At 39.2% G+C, this 18,672-nt stretch overlaps 1 protein-coding gene across 3 annotated transcripts in view; it reads right to left on the bottom strand.

Moving 5' to 3' along the window:
- The window catches only part of DMD (dystrophin), a 1,824,373-nt gene that overhangs the window by 59,581 nt on the left and 1,746,120 nt on the right, over nt 1-18,672 (bottom strand). For all 3 annotated transcript variants that reach the window (XM_036304100.1, XM_036304097.1, XM_036304099.1), the window contains 4 exons: nt 5,895-6,061; nt 2,880-2,991; nt 1,381-1,517; nt 663-701 (listed from right to left, as the gene is read on the bottom strand). In XM_036304100.1, the coding sequence (XP_036159993.1) occupies nt 663-701; nt 1,381-1,517; nt 2,880-2,991; nt 5,895-6,061 (455 nt within the window). The remainder of the gene's footprint in view (nt 1-662; nt 702-1,380; nt 1,518-2,879; nt 2,992-5,894; nt 6,062-18,672) is intronic.

Genomic DNA, 18,672 nt, shown 5'->3' with positions numbered 1-18,672 from the left:
TAGTATTATTAATACACGCCAATAGTAATAAAGACTGCAGTACACTTTTCTGCTTATGAGCTGAATATTTAGGAGAGAAGAGCAAAGTGAGTTTAGTTAAAAAATGAGCTCATGTATATAAATATCAGTCAATTAGCACGGCATTACATGATAAAAAGTCCGCACACCTTACTGAAATTATTCAGCCCAACTCAACATCCCGCTATACAATGGATTCTGCTGATATTTAATGGTCAACTTATAACAAGCCCTAAAGAATAAACCATCATCCTTTCAAAGGCCTTAAAGCATGGAATCTCAAGGAACGTGGCTAAAGAATGGTATTATGTAATCAGAAAGCTCTTCCCTGCTTGTAATTGAATATATAAACATGTCTCCCAGGAACACAACTAACAACCCAATAATTTCTTTGATGTGCTTTTGAACTCAAGGCCAGGATTTCTGCTCGTTCCAGTTGGACCAGGTGGGGACCTAAAAACCTTAGTCTGATTCTCCTGATCTGTGGTCGATGGCAACTCTCAAAGTTTTAGCAAGGGAAGAAATAAATCAAAATGAAACAAAGGAAATCAATATGTCTTTAAAACAAAACAAACAAACAAAAGTTTAAAAATCAGCAAGCAAATGTGTTGGTGGCAGCAGCACCCTTCAGCAGAAGTACTCACGCAGAATCTACCGGCCAGAAGTTGATCAGAGTAACAGGACTGCAAAACAAAAAATGAGGTGGTGAAGAGACACAGGCAAACTCAGCCTCAAAAAAAATTACTGAAAGGTCAAAAGAAATAAAACCTAACCAATTAAGGATAAACAATGGAAAGCAACAGCCAAAGAAAAGTGGAAAGTGAATTAAAAGAAAAACCAACAGTGGTGTGATTGCCACCAGAGTTGTGGAGAGAAGAAGGTTTAAGTGAGGTGAAGGCATCCTCAGCTTGATCATGAGAATCATTACTACTTACTGTGAAAGAATCTCCTGTGACTCTATCTTCTTTCAAATAGAAAAAAAGTGACTCAATATGACCACACAATCAGATCCAAAGAGACACACATCTACTGATTTGTGAGGGAGGAAAATCAGAATGAAATATTGAAATCACTCATTTGTAAACAGTCCCGTATTTCTTAAAAGCTTTTAAAGGTAATTTAGCAGTTGGAGCACATGTTTTCCCTGTGAGATAAACTTTAACTTTTGGGAAAGGTAATTGTCATGGGACAATTGACACAGAAAATGCCGACATCAGCCTGTTTTGCTCTTTTCATCTAAAGGAAATCTAGAGAAAGAAATAGGAGAGACTGTTTGCATTTCGGAGTGAAGGAAGGTATTCAGCTGAAAGGAGCCCGAATATACATCAAATGAGAATCTGTTTTACTTTTGCCACTACTCACGTTTCCATGTTGTCCCCCTCTAAGACAGTCTGCACTGGCAGGTAGCCCATTCGGGGATGCTTCGCAAAATACCTTTTGGTTCGAAATTTGTTTTTTAGTACCTTGGCAAAGTCACGAACATCTTCTCCTGATGTAGTCTGAAAGGGAAATCGGGTTGACATCAGACTTGGAAGAGTAAAGCCTCCATAAGAAGGACCACCCCAGTGCTCCAACTCAGGGCATTCATTCTGTAATCTTGGAGAGATTAAGGGTTGAGAGCAAAGGCCTTGCAATCAGACAAAACCAGGGTTTTGAAACCAGGCCTGGCATTTACTAGTGGGATTAACTTGGGTGAATGAGTTATTTACCTGTCTGAGGCTCAGATCCCCTGTGAAATGGGAACGATCATACCTCAAGTTGTTACACTGAATAAATGAAGTACCTCAATTACTGGGCTACTCAATCGGTGGTAATTTCTAGAAGTCTTAAAGTTGAAAAGTTAACCTTAAGTTTTGCCACACTGTACGGTATTTTAAAAATGTACTATTGTCCACATGGATACCATGTTTCACCCACTCAGTATATTCACAGCACGGTTCATTCTCCATCAGCAAATACCTTTGCAAAAAGAGAGAAAGACCATGGAAACACTGAAAGGATCACTCCGACGATGGAAGAGAGAAATACTCTAAAGCAGAGCTTCTTGAATTGATGTGTGTGGGAACCACCTGCAAATCTGAAGAAAATGCAGGTTTTGCTTGAGAAAGTCAGGGGTGGGGCCTGGCGTTCTGGGTTTCTAATAAGGAAGCTCCCAGGCAATGCCAGTGCTGCTATTCACATAGGATTTACACCCAGGTTTGCCTAACTACCAGGTCTAGGCCCTTTCCTTCCTGCCAGTGATTTTCCAAAGTCCTGCTAGCCACTTAATATTTTCCCAAAACAACATCTTAGAAGGCTCCACCTCGTAATTCTAGAGCCTTGGGCAAATTATTTAACCTTAGGAGCTCAGACCCCTCATCTATAAAAGAGGGGTAAAAATAATACCAATTTCACACTGAGTAGTTTAAAAGGTAAATACCTAGCATTTGCTTGACAAGTGTTAGTAGATAAAACAGATAGGAGATGAGCAAGGTTGCTAGAAAGGGGTAGATTATTAATTGTGGGGAACCCACATTATACTCCTAAACCCAACATGCCCCATGACCATGAAACCTCTCCACACTACTGCTAGGGCTGTGCAAAAGAAATGTGAAAATGTCTTCCCTACAGCCAATGCAAACGGAAGAAAAATTTATTCACTCATCAGTATTTGTTGAGTGTCTACAACAGTCCACGTGGGCCAGCCCTTGCCCTATGCACTCGGGATAAAGTAAATCCTGGCACCACAATTTAGAGCCACTTTAGCTGTGGAACATCTGGGGAACGTAGACATCACAGCATTACACAAGAGCTGTAATACTGTCCCAAATGGAAACTTCTCCCAGGCGAACTCACTCACATCAGGGAGGCATCCAACTTACCGGAGTGCAATATTCCACCATGGGGTAGTGCATTTTATGGCCTTTTGCAACTCGACCAGAAAAAAAGCAACTTTGGCAGATGTCATAATTAAAGTGTTTCAGACTCCTGTACCTGGTAAAGAACAAAAACAAACACGTATGTATTTCTTCAAATCAAATTCCCAAAGAACGTTCTTTAATAAACCTTCCTCCACAATGTCTTATTGCTAAAACCAACCTGTGGTGTTCATTAATCCCACAATGTAAGTGATTAACTTCCTACCTCCAGATTTGTCTGGTGCTTCTCCTACAGTATCAACACATTTTGGCAGAAAGATTATCCTATAACCATATGGAAGGAGGGAAGAGAAATTCAGTTCTTATTTAAACTCCACTAGGAACTCTTTCAGATTAAGTACGAAGATACTCGCAAACTTCCCGTCTTTTGAAGACCAAATACTAGAATTTGAAAGAACTTCCAGGAGAGACAGATCCATGTATTGTAACCCCAACTACCCATCATGGGAACAAAAATTTTCTGAAGCAGTTTTTTCAAAAAAATATATAAAGATGAGCCCGCCTGTGTGGCTCAGTGGTTGAGCATCAACCTATGAACCAGAAGGTCATTCAGTTCCCAGTCAGGCACATGCCCTAGTTGCGGGCTCAATCCCCAGTGGGTCGTGCAAGAGGCAGCCATCTGATTGATGTCTGTCTCTCATCGATGTTTCTATCTCTACCCCTCTCCTTTCCTCTCTGAAATCAATAATATATATATATATATATATATATATATATATATATATATATATATATTTATATACATATACATATATGAAGTAATTTCATAAAACAAAAGAAAATTAAACAAGAACTTTCCATTAAAATAAATCTTTTAAAATTACTTTTTCTGATTGATTGACATGATTCATCTTCAGAGAGTTACTTGAATAATCTCTTTCATCTGTCTCTCTTCAGAAATCCCTTACCACATTACCCACAAATGATAACTGAAGCCCCAATAAAGCACAAAAATTGGATTAGATGAAAAGAATTAATAATGTGTGAGTACTAGACGGTACATTTTGAATAGTGTATCCTTTGTTTCACATTCTCTCTGCCTTTCGCTTTCTCAGGTAAGAATTTGAGCCAATTCAAATAAACATATTCTTTATGTCACATATGGGAAATGGAGGGGGAGGGGGAGATGACTTTTTTAGATCCCAACCATCTTTAGGGAAAGGGGAGAGCGGGGAGGAAAGAGAAGTGCTAATTCCTAAAATAATCGAATCTGATAAGGATAAAAGGAGTGAATGTAAAAATGCTCTTAGATCTTCCAAAGCATCTCCTTTCTTATTTTTATAAAATTTCCCGCTATGCATCTTACTAGTGAGGGAAGCTCAGGAAAGAAGGAATGCAATGCTCTGCCCTGTGGCTCCCCATACCCGCCCTTGCCACAGCATCATTCTTACCTGCCAAAACCAGGACGGAAAGAAGGGGTCCTTTGAAAGCACTGCCTACTCAGTGTTGTCTATCTAGGCTTTAGAAACCTCTAAAGCAGTGGTTCCCAACCTTATTTTGGCCATTCCCCGCCTAAGCATCTCTAAAATCCTGATGCCCCCCCCCGTGATATAATTCTTATTATTCAAAAAGTGAACTCCTATTCACGTGGAGGAAGCCTAAAAGGCTATTCATTGGTCTAAACAAGCTTCCAAAGAACATGGCATCCATGAAAGAGAAAAATAAAAGAACGAAAGGACAGTTAAGTACTGAGGAAGAAGTCATTAAGAAATTGTTAAGAAATAATAATATGAAGTGATATGAAAAAATAGCAAATAAAGTTTCAAAACATAATACAGAACTGAAATGCATAAATAGGTCACAATATATATTTATATACTATATATGAGGCCCCTAGAACCATAAGAAATGCAAAAAATTCACTGTTAATAACTCATTCTCAAATTGTCCCCCTTAAAAATCAAATTGCCCCCCTGTGGGGCATGTGCCTCACGTTGGGAACCACTGCTCTCAAGCTTTTGTAAAACCCCTTTGTAAAGAGCATGAAGTATGGAAGGACAGAGCACACAAATGACACAAAGTAGTTATTAGGCAACCAAGTATTAAAACAAGTCCAAGCATAACCAGGAAGAGTATTTACTTAGCGGCTAAGTGGATTCTGAATAGGCATGGACTATAGTTTACAACTTTATGACTTAGACATCACTAAGGAAACCTTGATGTTGACCCAGATGTTTAAATACATCATCATTTCAGAATTTGGATTGGGGATTACTGTTCAATAAGATGAATCCATTTAAAAATATTCTGTCTCCCCAAACAGGTCGACAAGGCGGAAGGTTTAAGAGCCAGTTGTTTTCTGTGACAGTTTAAGAACATCCGAATAATAACCTGCTATGCTTCTTATCTCTTTTTACTTTTAAACTTTTATAGCTGCTTTGTGAATCTTTCATTTACTTGCATACTTTATATTCCCTTAGAAGTTCATTAGGATACTACGTGAAGAGCCTAATCAGATTAGCAGATAAAGAAGTTCCAGGGTGCTTAAAACAAGTCTTATTACTTTACGGGGGGGGGGGGGGGGGCGGGGAAATGGTACAAAGTGTATAAGAGACTGAGCTACCATGACAGGTCTCCCAAAATAGAATCATTCCTTAGTTTTATAACTAATTCTTGGATACTTCCTATAAACAGAAAAGACAGTGAAAAAAAAAAAAGATGGTCAAAATGTTACGGTTTATCTGTATACGGTTGACGGACACATATCTTAGTGGAGAGAGGCAGTCAGTCATGTTCAACCAAGACTGTGCCTCTGCAGAGCTGAAAAGCACAGGTGGAGAGAGACACCTGCCTAAAGAGCCAGATGCACCAAAATAACGCAGTGGTCAGGGGCGTGATGGATCACCTCCTTTCCCACTTTGAAGACTAACAGCAACTGGTACAGGAGGTAAAAGATCAAGGCATCAAAAGGCAAGAAAGGACATGCAAAAAAATTGACATCTGGAGGGCTCCTAATACCTGAATCCAATGATTGGGCATTCCTTGCAGATGTTACACTTGGCCTGATGCTTGGCAGTTTCCGCAGCAGCCACTCTGTGCAGGACTGGCAGCCACACCATGGACTGGGGTTCCAGCCTCATCCAGTCTAGGAAGAGGGCCGCTTCGATCTCAGGCTTATTATTGGCCTGCAGAGACAGGAGGGAGAGTGAAGGGTTGGGGGGTGGAGGGAAGGTGAGAAAGTAAAGGAGGCACATGTCAGTTGAGGTCATGAGTTAAAAGAAAAAAAGCAGTAAGTTGTACAATGAAGGCCAGTTTTTGCAGCTCGTTTCTGCAAATGGTCCCCCTAACATTCACATGAGCCATCTACCCTTAAGGCTGTGAGCTGCCATTACTCTGGCTACGAGATGACAAGCAAACAAAAAACAAACTAATGGAAAGCAAAATACACGCCTGAGTGAGACTATATTGAGCTCCAGTGTTTGAGCAGATATATAAGTTAGCCAGAAGTAAAAGACAAGTGTTTATTGATAAAATTTCAAAGGAGGAAAAAAAATAACTCAGAACTATTGATTCCTTTTTTCTCTAAAGAATCTATTTCTCAATGTGTCATAGAATCATAATGAAGAGGTTTCAAAATTCATCTTGTCCCAAAGCTTCATTTTACAGACAAAAAACAAACAAACAAAAAACCCCACAAAAAACAAGAGACATAGATGAGAGAAGTAGCTTTCCAAAGGCCATACAACGAATTGGTGGCAGAGCTGATACTGAGTGCAAGCTGCCAGGCCTAGTGTTGGTTTCTTGGTGACCTGCTGTTTCTTTGTCTGTGTCTTTATTTTCCCCTCTTTCTTTCTCCCTCTTTCAAAGTCTAAATTTTAATAAATACCATTCCTCCCAAGCAGTACAATGATTTTAGAAAGCTCAAAATATATTTACCCATCACTTGATTTATATATTATCACAGTTGTGCATTTTAATTAGATCTTGCTTTTTTAACCCCATAAGACTCTTTTAATTTTTTATATTGTTAGATTGATGACTTCCTTTTTGTTTTTCATTCCTTTAGTATCTTCTGGTGGTGAATATCTCAGGTTTTATCTGAAAAATCTCTCTTTTTTATCCATACTCTTGATAGCTATCTTCATTGGACATAGATTTTTAGGTTTGGGGGGTTTTGTTTTTACTTTGTTGTAGCACACTGAAATATTATTCCACTTTTATCTCACTTTTTCTGCTGCTACTGCTAAGAAGTCAGCAGTAAAGTTGACTGTTGTTCCTTTGAAGGCAATTTGTCCTTTTCCTGTCTTATATTGTGTCTCCAGGGTTTTATTTATACTTTTTAGAATTAACTGGGCTTCTGAAACCTGTGGGTTCAAGTCTTTAGTCAGCTCTAGAATCTTCTGTCATCATCTCAACAAATAGTGTCTCTTCTCCATCCCCTGTCTGCTCTGCTTACAGAAATCTATAAGATAAATGTAGACGTTTTCTATCTAGCCTGCATTTCTCTAGTTTTCCCTTTTTTGTCCTTTATGCTTTGTTGCAAACAATCCCTTCTGCCTGGAATCTATTTCTCTCTTTAGAATCATTCCGTCTGTTATAAGCTCATACAGTATGTTTTAAACTTTGGTTATTGTACTTTTTAATATCTAGACGTTCTAGTTGGTCATTTTGTTGTTGTTAATCCTTACCTGAGGATATTTTTACATTGATTTTTAGAGAGAGTGGAAGGGAGGAGGAGAGACAAAGAGAGAGAAACATCAATTGGTTGCCTCCCAACTGATGCCGGGGATGCGAGCCTGCAACTGAGGTACGTGCCCTTGACCCGAATCAAACACACAACTTCAGTCCATGGGCCAACACTCTATCCACTGAGAACAAACCAGCTGCTGCTAGTTAGTCATTTTTAAGGTCACTTCTAAAGATTGTGGTTCCCTGCAGATATTTTCCAATGTCTGTTGTTTTCTCTTAAACAGAGTGACCAGTTTTCAAAAAATAATCTCTGTCTAATGATTCCAAGACATAAAATTACTGTGGATCTGCTTCTGTGGTCTGCTATTTCTGCTGCTTCTTGCTCACCTTGATTTCTTGTGAGCTTATTATTTTTTTTACCATGTACTACATTGACCTTAAAATATTTTCTGGAGGTGCTTTGAGCCCTTGACTGAAAATGCCTTCTCTAGTAACGATTTTCATTCACTTTGCCAAGAACCCAAGGGCACTACCTATTCTGAGACCAATTTAAACTGAATATATGATGGCTATTTAGTATTATACAGGCAATGTGTATTTGAATTGCAAACCCATGTTGCTTCCCTTGAATGTGGTTTGTTAATAAAGATTCTATTCACATTTCACATAGGAAGGCAGTAGCATTTAGATCAACAGGTCACTTGCCTTGCAACACCCACCACTTCAGCAGTACCAGTCATTACCCCTGACTACAAATTTCCCAACATTGTAATGAGTTGTTTAACCTTAAATTTCCTAGCTGCAAATGGTGTAAATTCAAGCTTCTGATAAAAGCTTTTGTTGAGCACTTTTTGAGGTACTTTGTGGAAAATTTAAAAGCTGAAAGGGACCCACAGAAGTGAATTCATCTTGCAATGGCACCACAGAGCTGTAAGGCCTTTAGCAGTCATAGAGCTCAAACTCCTAACCACCGCTAGTGCATTCTCTTAGACTCTACATAAACACCACCCATGCACGAGAGCAAACATCTTTAATGGACGATCTTGAATATTTATGTCCAGGTAGCCCTATTTAAAGTGTCTTCAGCCTGAGCTGAAATCCACCAGCAGAACGAATAGAATTAGAGACTCCAGGAGTTTGACCCCTGTTTGCCACTTATGGGCTGTGTGACCTTGGGAAATAACTTTATCTCTCTGTGTCTTAATTTTCTTCTGCCATGAAGTGGAACTATTAATAGCGCCTATCTCATAGAGTTGTAAGATTTAAATGAGTTAACAAGTGAAAGGCACTTGGAACAGTGTCTGGCACATAGCAAGGGCCATGTCAGTATTTGCTGTTGTTACTGTCATTATAATTATCCATTTGACCAGAAACCCAGAAGTCTCCAGCCTTCTAACAGCCTTTTAAGTATTTTACCAAAGCTGTCATGTCCATGCCACATCATCCCCATTCCTTTTATTTCTTCCTCATATGACATGGCTTGATTTGCCACTGTCCTTTAGAAAATTATTCTCCACATATGACCTGCTGGGAATGGACCCTCCATTTCTCATCCAATATAACTGGATGACTTGCTTTTGTTCAATACTACAGGCTCGCACAGCATTTCCACTCAACTAAAACCTCTGAGTCAGTGTTTCCCAGTGTATCCAGCAGATCAATCATCCAGCAAAATGCTTCATAAAAAGGTTAAATGAATTAAGGAAACATTGCATGTTATACCCACCTCTCAAAATTCTTAATGTACATTAACATATTAGAAGCTAAGAAGGTCATCAGTAAAGAAACATGTTAAACTTTGCTTAGCCTCAAAATTTCCCACATTTGTTACTCAGTGATCCCAAGACCCCCCCCCCTTTTTTAACTTCCAAGGCCTGTGAACACCACAAGTTACTAATGCTCTATGCAGTGATGGCGAACCTATGACACGCGTGTCAGAGGTGATACGCGAACTCATTTTTTGGTTGATTTTTCTTTGTTAAATGGCATTTAAATATATAAAATAAATATCAAAAATATAAATCTTTGTTTTACTATGGTTGCAAACATAAAACATTTCTATATGTGACACAGCACCAGAGTTAAGTTAGGGTTTTTCAAAACGCTGACACGCCGAGCTCAAAAGGTTTGCCATCACTGCGTATTGGGTATGACAGAAAATAATGATTTTGGCTGCTTCCGGTGATTCCTTCATTCTGTACTTATTCATTTGGATTTGTTTCCTCTCACTTCTGTCAAACACTGTCCTGTCAGTCTGATCCCAGTGTACACTGTACAATCTCATCAATACCCTTAAAAATCCTATCTCTTAGAGTCCATGAATTAGCCATTATACCCAACTCTGTATATTCTGTACATTTTAAAATATGTGTTCTGTCTTCATCAAAAAAGTCACTGGTGAAAATATCAAACATTTAGGCCAAGGTCGAACATGAACCACGTCCTAGCTCGTTTTGTTCGGTGGTTAGAGCATCAGCCCTTGGACTGAAGGATCTCGGGTTCAATTCCGGTCAAGGGTATATACCTTGGTTGAAGGCTCAATCTCCAGCCCCGGTTGGGGCGCATGAGGGAAGCAACCAATCGATGTGTCTCTCTCACATCCATGTTTCTCTCTCTGTGTCTCTCCCCCTCCCTTCCACTCTCTTGAAAAATCAATGGGAAAAAATATCCTTGGGTGAGGATGAACAAAAAAAATAAAACATGAGCCACATCACCAGAACCTGCACCTCAGGTGAACACAAGTCCAGGACTCAGCCCTCTCTGACTGTTTAAGTGTTACTCTTTCCAGTTATTGTCTAACCTCTACTGCATATGTTTCTCATCTCGTACACAAAGACACAGTGAGAGACTTTGTCAAAAGAACTACAAGTTTCAGTTACAATGTCCTATAACAATCTCTTGCTCCACTGGTCTCGAAACGAAACTGACTTTATCAAAATAGCCCCGTGTAGCTAGGAGACAAACCATTACAGAAAGGCAGTAAACTGAAAAGCACCACCAGTTCATTCCTATTAAAAGCATGGGTTGATTGATGCTTAATCTGAACTTGTGTATTTTTTTCTGACTTAGGTTTAAATGATCATTTGGTTAATGATGGAGTCAAAGACACGCTGCAGAGTAAGAATTCATGCCTAATATGGAAAGCGAAATAAAGCAGAAAGCTTCTATTCATTCTGGAAAACCAAACAATAGTCTGGCCATGAGTCAGCAACAAATGTAGGTGCAAACCATAAAAGAATGAAAGGAAATAGAATGTCTGTGATGTATTACTAAAGGCATAGCAAGTATTGCGTGAGGAAGTGATCTCATTGCCCTCGGTACTGTTCAAATCCTTCTGGGAAAATGGTGTCTAGTTCTGGTGGCTAACAGCTGACCCAGCATTTAGAGAAGGCTTGGCAGAAAGACACAACAATAATTAAAGGGGTTGAACGACCTCTGAGAACAGCTTAAGAAAATTGAGATTATTTAGCCATGAAGGGAAAAAAAAAAAAAAAAAGGAGCAAGAAAGAGTAGCTAAAGGGGAGATTTACTAGTAAGAAGAGTTTTCAATTATGTGAGTAGCTCTTGTGTAGGGGCCTGTCACCAGCTGTTCAATCTCTCCACTGAGGACAGAACAAGAATAAACAGGCTTAAGCAGCATGAAGAATTTAGGTTGTAACTCATACGGAAGAATTTTCTGATTCTGAAAGTTGTTAAAGCATTAGTGTGAATTACCAAGGGATGCTATAGACACTTCTCCTCTTTCAAAATACTACAGATTCTCCCGTGCTTAAAGGTTGGAAATGCTCAAGGTTCTTTCTAGCTCCTATGATTCAAGATCCATCATTTGGGCTCCTTTAAAACTGCTCACCTATGCCACATGGCATCACTGAAGACAAGGCACTGGGATTCACATTCTCATTCTGTTTCCATCTTTCATTTTTACTACAAGCCATTCTCTATCCTAGTGATACTCCCTCTCCCCTTGTCTGGCAATAAAGAAAAAAAGAATTAAAAATCAGGCAAGCGTCTAAAAAATTCTACCAGAGCTAAAACTTTTAAAATCTAGCATTCTGATCATTCTAGAGAAAACAAATATGGATAGAGTGGAATGGCAGGAAGTTGTTGAGGTCAAAGGACAGGTACGTTGGCATTGGATTGAGATTATCCTTATTGGTTTCATTATTTGCTGACATATAAAGACACCTCAGATATCTTCTCTCGGTATTAAGGGTGACCTTGCCCTCACCCCTAAATGCCATTCTCGAACCATCTAAGCAAAAACTCTAGGAATCGGCCATTTAGCTCTAGGTGTGTGAGGGTTTTTGGATTTTTTTGTCCCTTATTTTTGGCAACACCGCCTTTTTTCTCTTCTATACCATGCACACACAAAAAGCAAAGCTACCACAGCAACTTCCAGTTTGATAGCCACACATTAAAAGTATGTTGTGGCCCTGGCCAGTTTGCTCAGTGGATAGAGCGTCAGCCTGCAGTCCAAAGGGTCCAGTTTCGATTCAGGTCAAGGGCACATGCCTGGGTCGCAGGCTTGATCCCCACTGGGGGGTGTTCAGGAGGCATCCAATCCATGATTCTCCCTCATCAATGATTTTTCTCTCTCCCTCCCTCTCCCTTCCTCTCTGAAGTCAATAAAAATGTATTTTTTTAAAAAGTATATTGTGTTTCCTTCTCTGTTGGTCCTCACTTATTAGCAACTCTCCACCAGAGCATGGAGGTCAGGGGAAGGATCCAGTGTCATTACTGCTTCTCCATTACAGTACACTACAAGGTTGCTTTATACAACTGTCATCTTCACAAGGTATAAAAATAGTTAAAGGAATCCCAATATCTGCAATTTCTAGCCAACGGATGTAACTACCAATATAATAATGTGAACTGATATTATGTGGCAAGTTTAGAGTTAGGGGGTTTGCCAGGGTTCAGAATAACTTCTGGGTTTCTTACACGTTGTGCTTCCCATAAATTCTTAGGCACTGAAGGACCAGGCCCAAAATGGCTGCCAGGGGGTCAACCTGAATACTTATTTTTCTCTTAGGATATATATGAGTTCATGGCCGCAGAAGAAGTGTGATGGTAAGATTTCTCAGCAAGCCCTACATCCCAGCTACCAGACACATATAAAGGTCTTTTTCTTTTAGTTTTTTTTTTAAACTTTGTGTGTGTGTGTGTGGTGTGTGTTTGTGTATATCCCTTAATTTATTGTTGTAATTACACATGATCTTCCTACTTTTTCCTTTTAATTTTTGCACTAGCTTTATAATTGGTTGACTCATTGCTTTTACTAAATGTTTGCCCTTACCAAGGTGAGAATTTTTTTTCTTTCCTATTTTCTTTCTTTCTTTTTCAATCCTTACCCGGGGATATTTTTTTCCAATGATTTCCAGAGAGAGTGAGAGGAGAGGAGGGGAGAGAGAAACATCGATGTGAGAGAGACACATCAATTGGTTGCCTCCTGCACGTACCTCTACTAGGGCTGGGAAACCTGCAACCCAGGTACGTGTCCTTGACCAGGAATCAAACCTGAGACCCTTGGGTCCTTGGGCCGATGCCAAACCATCCAGGGTAAGCTTATTTTTAAGAGAAGGGAACTGGCATCTCAATTGTGAGAGGTTTTTTAAAAACCATGTCGATACTTGAAAAAAAAAAAAACTGAAAAAAATAGTATAGCAAGAATTAAACATGTAAGAGATTGTACCCAGTAGTTCCCAGATGATGAAAAGGACCTATTGCCCTAGAAACAATACTTGCCTAAAACTCCTTTGTTTCCCCTAGATTTCAGGTTACTTAAGGACAGGAACTATGCTTCTATCCCCTCCAACAAAGTTTGCTAAATTGAAGAATGGGTAGCAATTAAGTAGGAATATGATCACAATACAAATTTTTAATATCTAAATGAGCTTAAAAATGGAAAAAAAAAGCCTAGTCATCCTGAAGAGCTAAAAAAATTAAACTTATAAGGTTTGTCTAAGGCAGTGATGGCGAACCTATGACACGCGTGTCAGAGGTGACACACGAACTCATTTTTTTGGTTGATTTTTCTTTGTTAAATGGCATTTAAATATATAAAATAAATATCAAAAATATACATCTTTGTTTTATTATGGTTGCAAATATCAAAAAATTTCTATATGTGACACGGCACCAGAGTTAAGTTAGGGTTTTTCAAAATGCTGACACGCCGAGCTCAAAAGGTGCGCCATCACTGGTCTAAGGAGCAGAAGCCAAAATCAGTACATTAATGAACTGCCCAAAGTTTACTTTGAAATAGTTTTTTTTCTCTTTTTTTAAATTGATTTCAGATAGGAAAGGAGAGGGAGTGGGAGATAGAAACATCAATGATGAGAGAGAATCATTGATCGGCTGCCTCCTTCATGCCCCCTACTGGGGATTGAGCCCGCAACCCAGGAATGTGCCCTGACCAGGAATTGACCTCCTGGTTCATAGGTCAACACTCAACTACTGAGCCATGTCAGCTGGGCTAAAATAGTTTTTTTAAGTTAATGTCTGGTTCATCTGCTATGGTATCACACACAAAAGACTAATAGTCTATTTCTAGATTTGGAGGATATGTTTAGAAGATAGGAATGGCTTAAAATGTAGGAATCCACAAAATTCATACTGAGGGCCTGAAGGGGAACCCCATAGGCAGGCAGCCACGCTCTATCTCAGTGGTTCTCAACCAAGAACCATTCTGTACCACAGAGAACCTCTGACAATGTCTGGAGACATTTTTGATTGTCACAACTGGGGAAAGGGTTGTTACTAGTGTCTAGTAGATAGAAGCCAGGATCCTGCTAAATGTGCAACAATGCACTGAATAGCCCCCTACAACAAAGAATTATCTGGGCCAAAGTGCCAGCAGTGCCAAGATTGAGAAACCTTACATTACCACGGTTCATTTGTCAAAAATAAGAAACCAACATGGACCTAATTGGTTTGGCTCAGTGGATAGAGCGTCAGCCTGCAGACTGAAAGGTCTCAGGTTCAATTCTGGTCAAGGGCATATACCTTGGTTGCGGGCACATCCCCAGTAGGAGGTGTGCAGGAGGCAGCTGATCGATGTTTCTCTCTCATCGATGTTTCTAACTATCCCTCTCCCTTCCTCTCTGTAAACAATCAATAAAATATATTTAAAAAAAAAAAAAGAAGAAACCAACATGGGTACGTGACTACTAACTAAGCCCCAGGCTTTCTTGGGAGCCCTGGAGGGTGCCTATCTTATACATCAGAGAAATTGAGAAGCTATGATAGGTCTGTTCAACTACTGATGCTATAAGAGAAAGGCCACACTAGTTAAGAGATTGTGAACAGAGGAAAAAAGAGACTGAAAAAAAATTTAAAAAGAATTAGCTGAAAGTTACAAGGGAACATGCTAAAATCATAGCACCTGATTTGAAATTAAGTTGCTTCTCAAATAGACAACTCTATGTAATGTATTCCAGGACAAACAGCAGAAATTATGCAAATACTTATCCCACACAAGGTAAGGCAGATTAACTAGTATAAGAGTGTGCCTGAGTTATGTGTGTGTGCATGAATGTACATTTTCATTTTATTTAGTAGAGTTCCTGCCCATTTAGAGGAAAAACAATAACTAAATATATTAATATTAAATACATTCATATGCATGAATAGAATTTCCAAACATTCTTATTGGTCAATTTAGGGAAGACAATGGGAACAAACCACAGATTTTTAAAAAGGTTAATCTCTCTTTCCTGGACATTTTCTTTTTTAAAAAAATATGTTTTGCCCAGCCTGTGTGGCTCAGTGGTTGAGCTTCAACCTATGAACCAGGAGGTCACGGTGCGATTCCCCATCGGAGTAAATGCCTGGGTTGCAGGCTCAATCCCCAGTATAAATCATCACTGATGTTTCTGTATCTCGCTCCTTCTCCCTTCCTCTCTCTAAAATCAATAAAAAAACATAGAAACATCAACATCAATAGGCTGCCTCCTGCATGCCCTCTATGGGGATTGAACCCACAGCCCGTGCACATGCCCTGTGCCCTGACCGGGAATCGAACCGTGACCTCCTGGTTGCATGGATTGATGCTCAACCACTGAGCAACACTGGCCAGGCTCTCCTTCCTGGCCATTTTCATTTGCTGCTTTCACTAGTAAAACGTCCCCTTCAAAAATCCAACTGACGATTTCAGTATCATTGCCACTGTTAATAAGTAATGGCATTAGTAGCCGACAACCCAACATTTCTGGCTGTGATTGTAAAAGGCCCTAATGTTTGGAAAGATTTGCTGAATTTAAATGGCTCAAAATTGTTTTGTGAATTACAGTCTGTACACAAAGATTTAAAACTACAAGCAGAATGACTAGCCAGGGTCAGACTGTATAAGGACAGGCAGTTCTTAACTGTTCCTTGAGCTGTCATTATCATTTCTTTAACAACCTCTAAATCTACCAAGGGCATCAGTGGAATATTTTACATAAGAGAGAAGTCTGCACCAGCAATGAACATAAAAGGAGGAACAAGAACAAGTTGTAAAGAATATTAATGATTCGTCTTCCAAACAATCCCAATTTTTATGAAAATCAAATGAGTGATAAAAAAATCTATAAAACTATACGAAACCTGCATGTAACAAATAAAACAGAAGGAAGGTGGTATTTTGATCCTGTTAGACACAAGATACTTACATTTTACCTTTGAGTTGTTAATAAAAATATAGTGTACAAACACAAGGAATCGTTTATATGAGGTTCCACATAATATTTTCTCACATCCTGCTACTTCTATTCAGAGAACAGCTGGTCTCATGTGAAAGGCCATGTGTACTATATGTACAAGACTGTTTTCCATATCTTATATCTGTTACAAAAATTGTTACCCAGAAAATCAGGTAAGGCTTTCCTGATTATGACCAAGCTTTGAAATAAGTACAGTGATACATTTCCCTTTCTGATTTTTTTCTATTTATAACATTTACCATATAATCAAAGAAACTTGGGGATAAGTACTATTGAGATAGTATTTAACTTAATGTTACAGATGAAAAGATGGAAAAAGGCTCAAAGGGGTTAAGGAAGTGGCTCAAGATTATCTACTATTTTAATACTAAAAATATGTATGCTTAAAAGTAGTCTTAAGAAGGTTAACACAAAAGTGATTTCCTATGGAACCATACAGGCTGATTTCTGAAATTGTTTGAATCTTTAACTTGTTTGAAGGTGTTAGAGGCTCTAATATCTAAGTAAGGCCTACCTGGGTTAATACCCAGCTACCAAATATTGAACTGCATTCTATGCTGACCTACTGAGAGCTATATGAAGATACAAGTGAATTTTCAGAAATTACTGTGATAAATGCATACTCCTATCTCTCCTGATCACCTTCTTTACCCCTTCTTTTTGGCATTATGTGTCCTTCCTCCTATGGTTAGATGGTATGGCATATATGAGCCACATGGACTGATAGGTGCAGGTCAAGATAAACTGAGGGAGCAAAAAAGAAAGAAAAAGAGAAAATCCTATGAGCTTCTCAATTGTCATTAGCACACAGCTCATGTTATATGATGCAGTCAACTTGTCACTCCCACAAAAGTCAGTTAATATGGAAATGCATGTATCAGACATATGGTTACATTGCTTTGGGGGGAAAAGGACTGTCCTTGGTGATAATCAAGAGGGGAGAAGTGGAAGCTTTTTCTTCAAAGAAGAAAGCCTGCTAAGACATGAAAACAGAATGGTAGAATTAGAAAATCACTACCATGTAACCACCAATAGAATCAATGAATTAGAAAAGGACCATCAATAGACACTAAAAGAATAGGGTGAAAGGCTATAGAAGAATAGCATATTCATAAGGTCTCAAAATACCATAAAAATGACTTTTCAAGTACAATGGATATATCTAACTACCACCACCTTCACATTCTTAGTGTTACCAATAAGAACAAAATGTTATTTTGTCCCTCCAGATGTGATATAGTGGAAAGTACACACTATCAACTCTATCATCTTCTTGCCAAAATTTTTTAATCTGAATCTAATCATAAAGAAACAACCAGAAAATTCCAGAATATGGGACTTTCTTTAACAGAACTGGCCTGGGCTCTTCAATAACATCAATGTTGTGAATGAAAAAAAAAAAATGCCAGGAGACTGTTCAGATTAAGTGAAAGTTCAGAGACATGACAATCAGATGCAAGACAAAAACCTTGACTGGATCCTGGAAGAAAACAGCCAGATGTGAGGAACATTCTGGGTCAATGGGGCAATTTCGATGTGGACTGCATGGCAGATGATATTGAAACCTCGCAGAAACTCCATTTCTTAAATATGACCCTTTCTCCTTCTGTCTGTCTATTCCCTTCCTTAATTATTAAGCCCTTAGGACATCAGCTTCTGGTCAGCATCAAACTATTTCCTCAGGTCTATTGACATCTTGACTTCAGTTGTATTTCAGCCACAGGCCCATGAAAGCTGAATGACACCCTCACCAAACCATACAGCAGTGGTTCTCAACCTTCCTAATGCCGCGACCCTTTAATACAGTTCCTCATGTTGTGGTGACCCCCAATTTCATTGTTACAAATTGAACATAATTAAAGCATAGTGATTAATCACAAAAACAATATGTAATTATATATGTGTTTTCCGATGGTCTTAGGCAACCCCTGTGAAAGGGTCATTCGACCCCCAAAGGGGTCGCGACCCACAGGTTGAGAACCGCTGCCATACAGAAAGATGCCCTGGCTGACATCAGGACCTGACATAATGATCAACTAACTACTCCCTACTCTGGCCCCAACCAATCAGTAGAGCCATGACCCCAACTCCTTCAGCTACTGTGAAAGCTGCTGAATATTCTATTGAGATCTTCCCCTGGGACCTCCCCTAAAATCTCCACCCTTAAAACCCTTAGGACAGAGGACCCAGGGTGCCCTTCCTCCCAGGAGCACACTTTCAACTAAAATAGTGCCTTTTCCCCTCCCCATCCCTTCAGGCAGGTCAACTTTACTTTCCTCACTTCTAAGCTCCAAGGGCCATTCCCTTGACTCTATAACTTGTTTTCTAAGCTCATTTCTTCTATAAATTGCTTCTTCTACCTCTGTGATTTCTAAATAAATGCTGTTTTATAGTTTGAGTCTTGG

Source organism: Myotis myotis, unplaced genomic scaffold, assembly GCF_014108235.1.
Source record: "Myotis myotis isolate mMyoMyo1 unplaced genomic scaffold, mMyoMyo1.p scaffold_m19_p_4, whole genome shotgun sequence".
Taxonomy (NCBI): domain Eukaryota; kingdom Metazoa; phylum Chordata; class Mammalia; order Chiroptera; family Vespertilionidae; genus Myotis; species Myotis myotis.
Note: the sequence above shows the minus strand (reverse complement) of the source record. Positions and strands in the feature narration are given on the sequence as shown.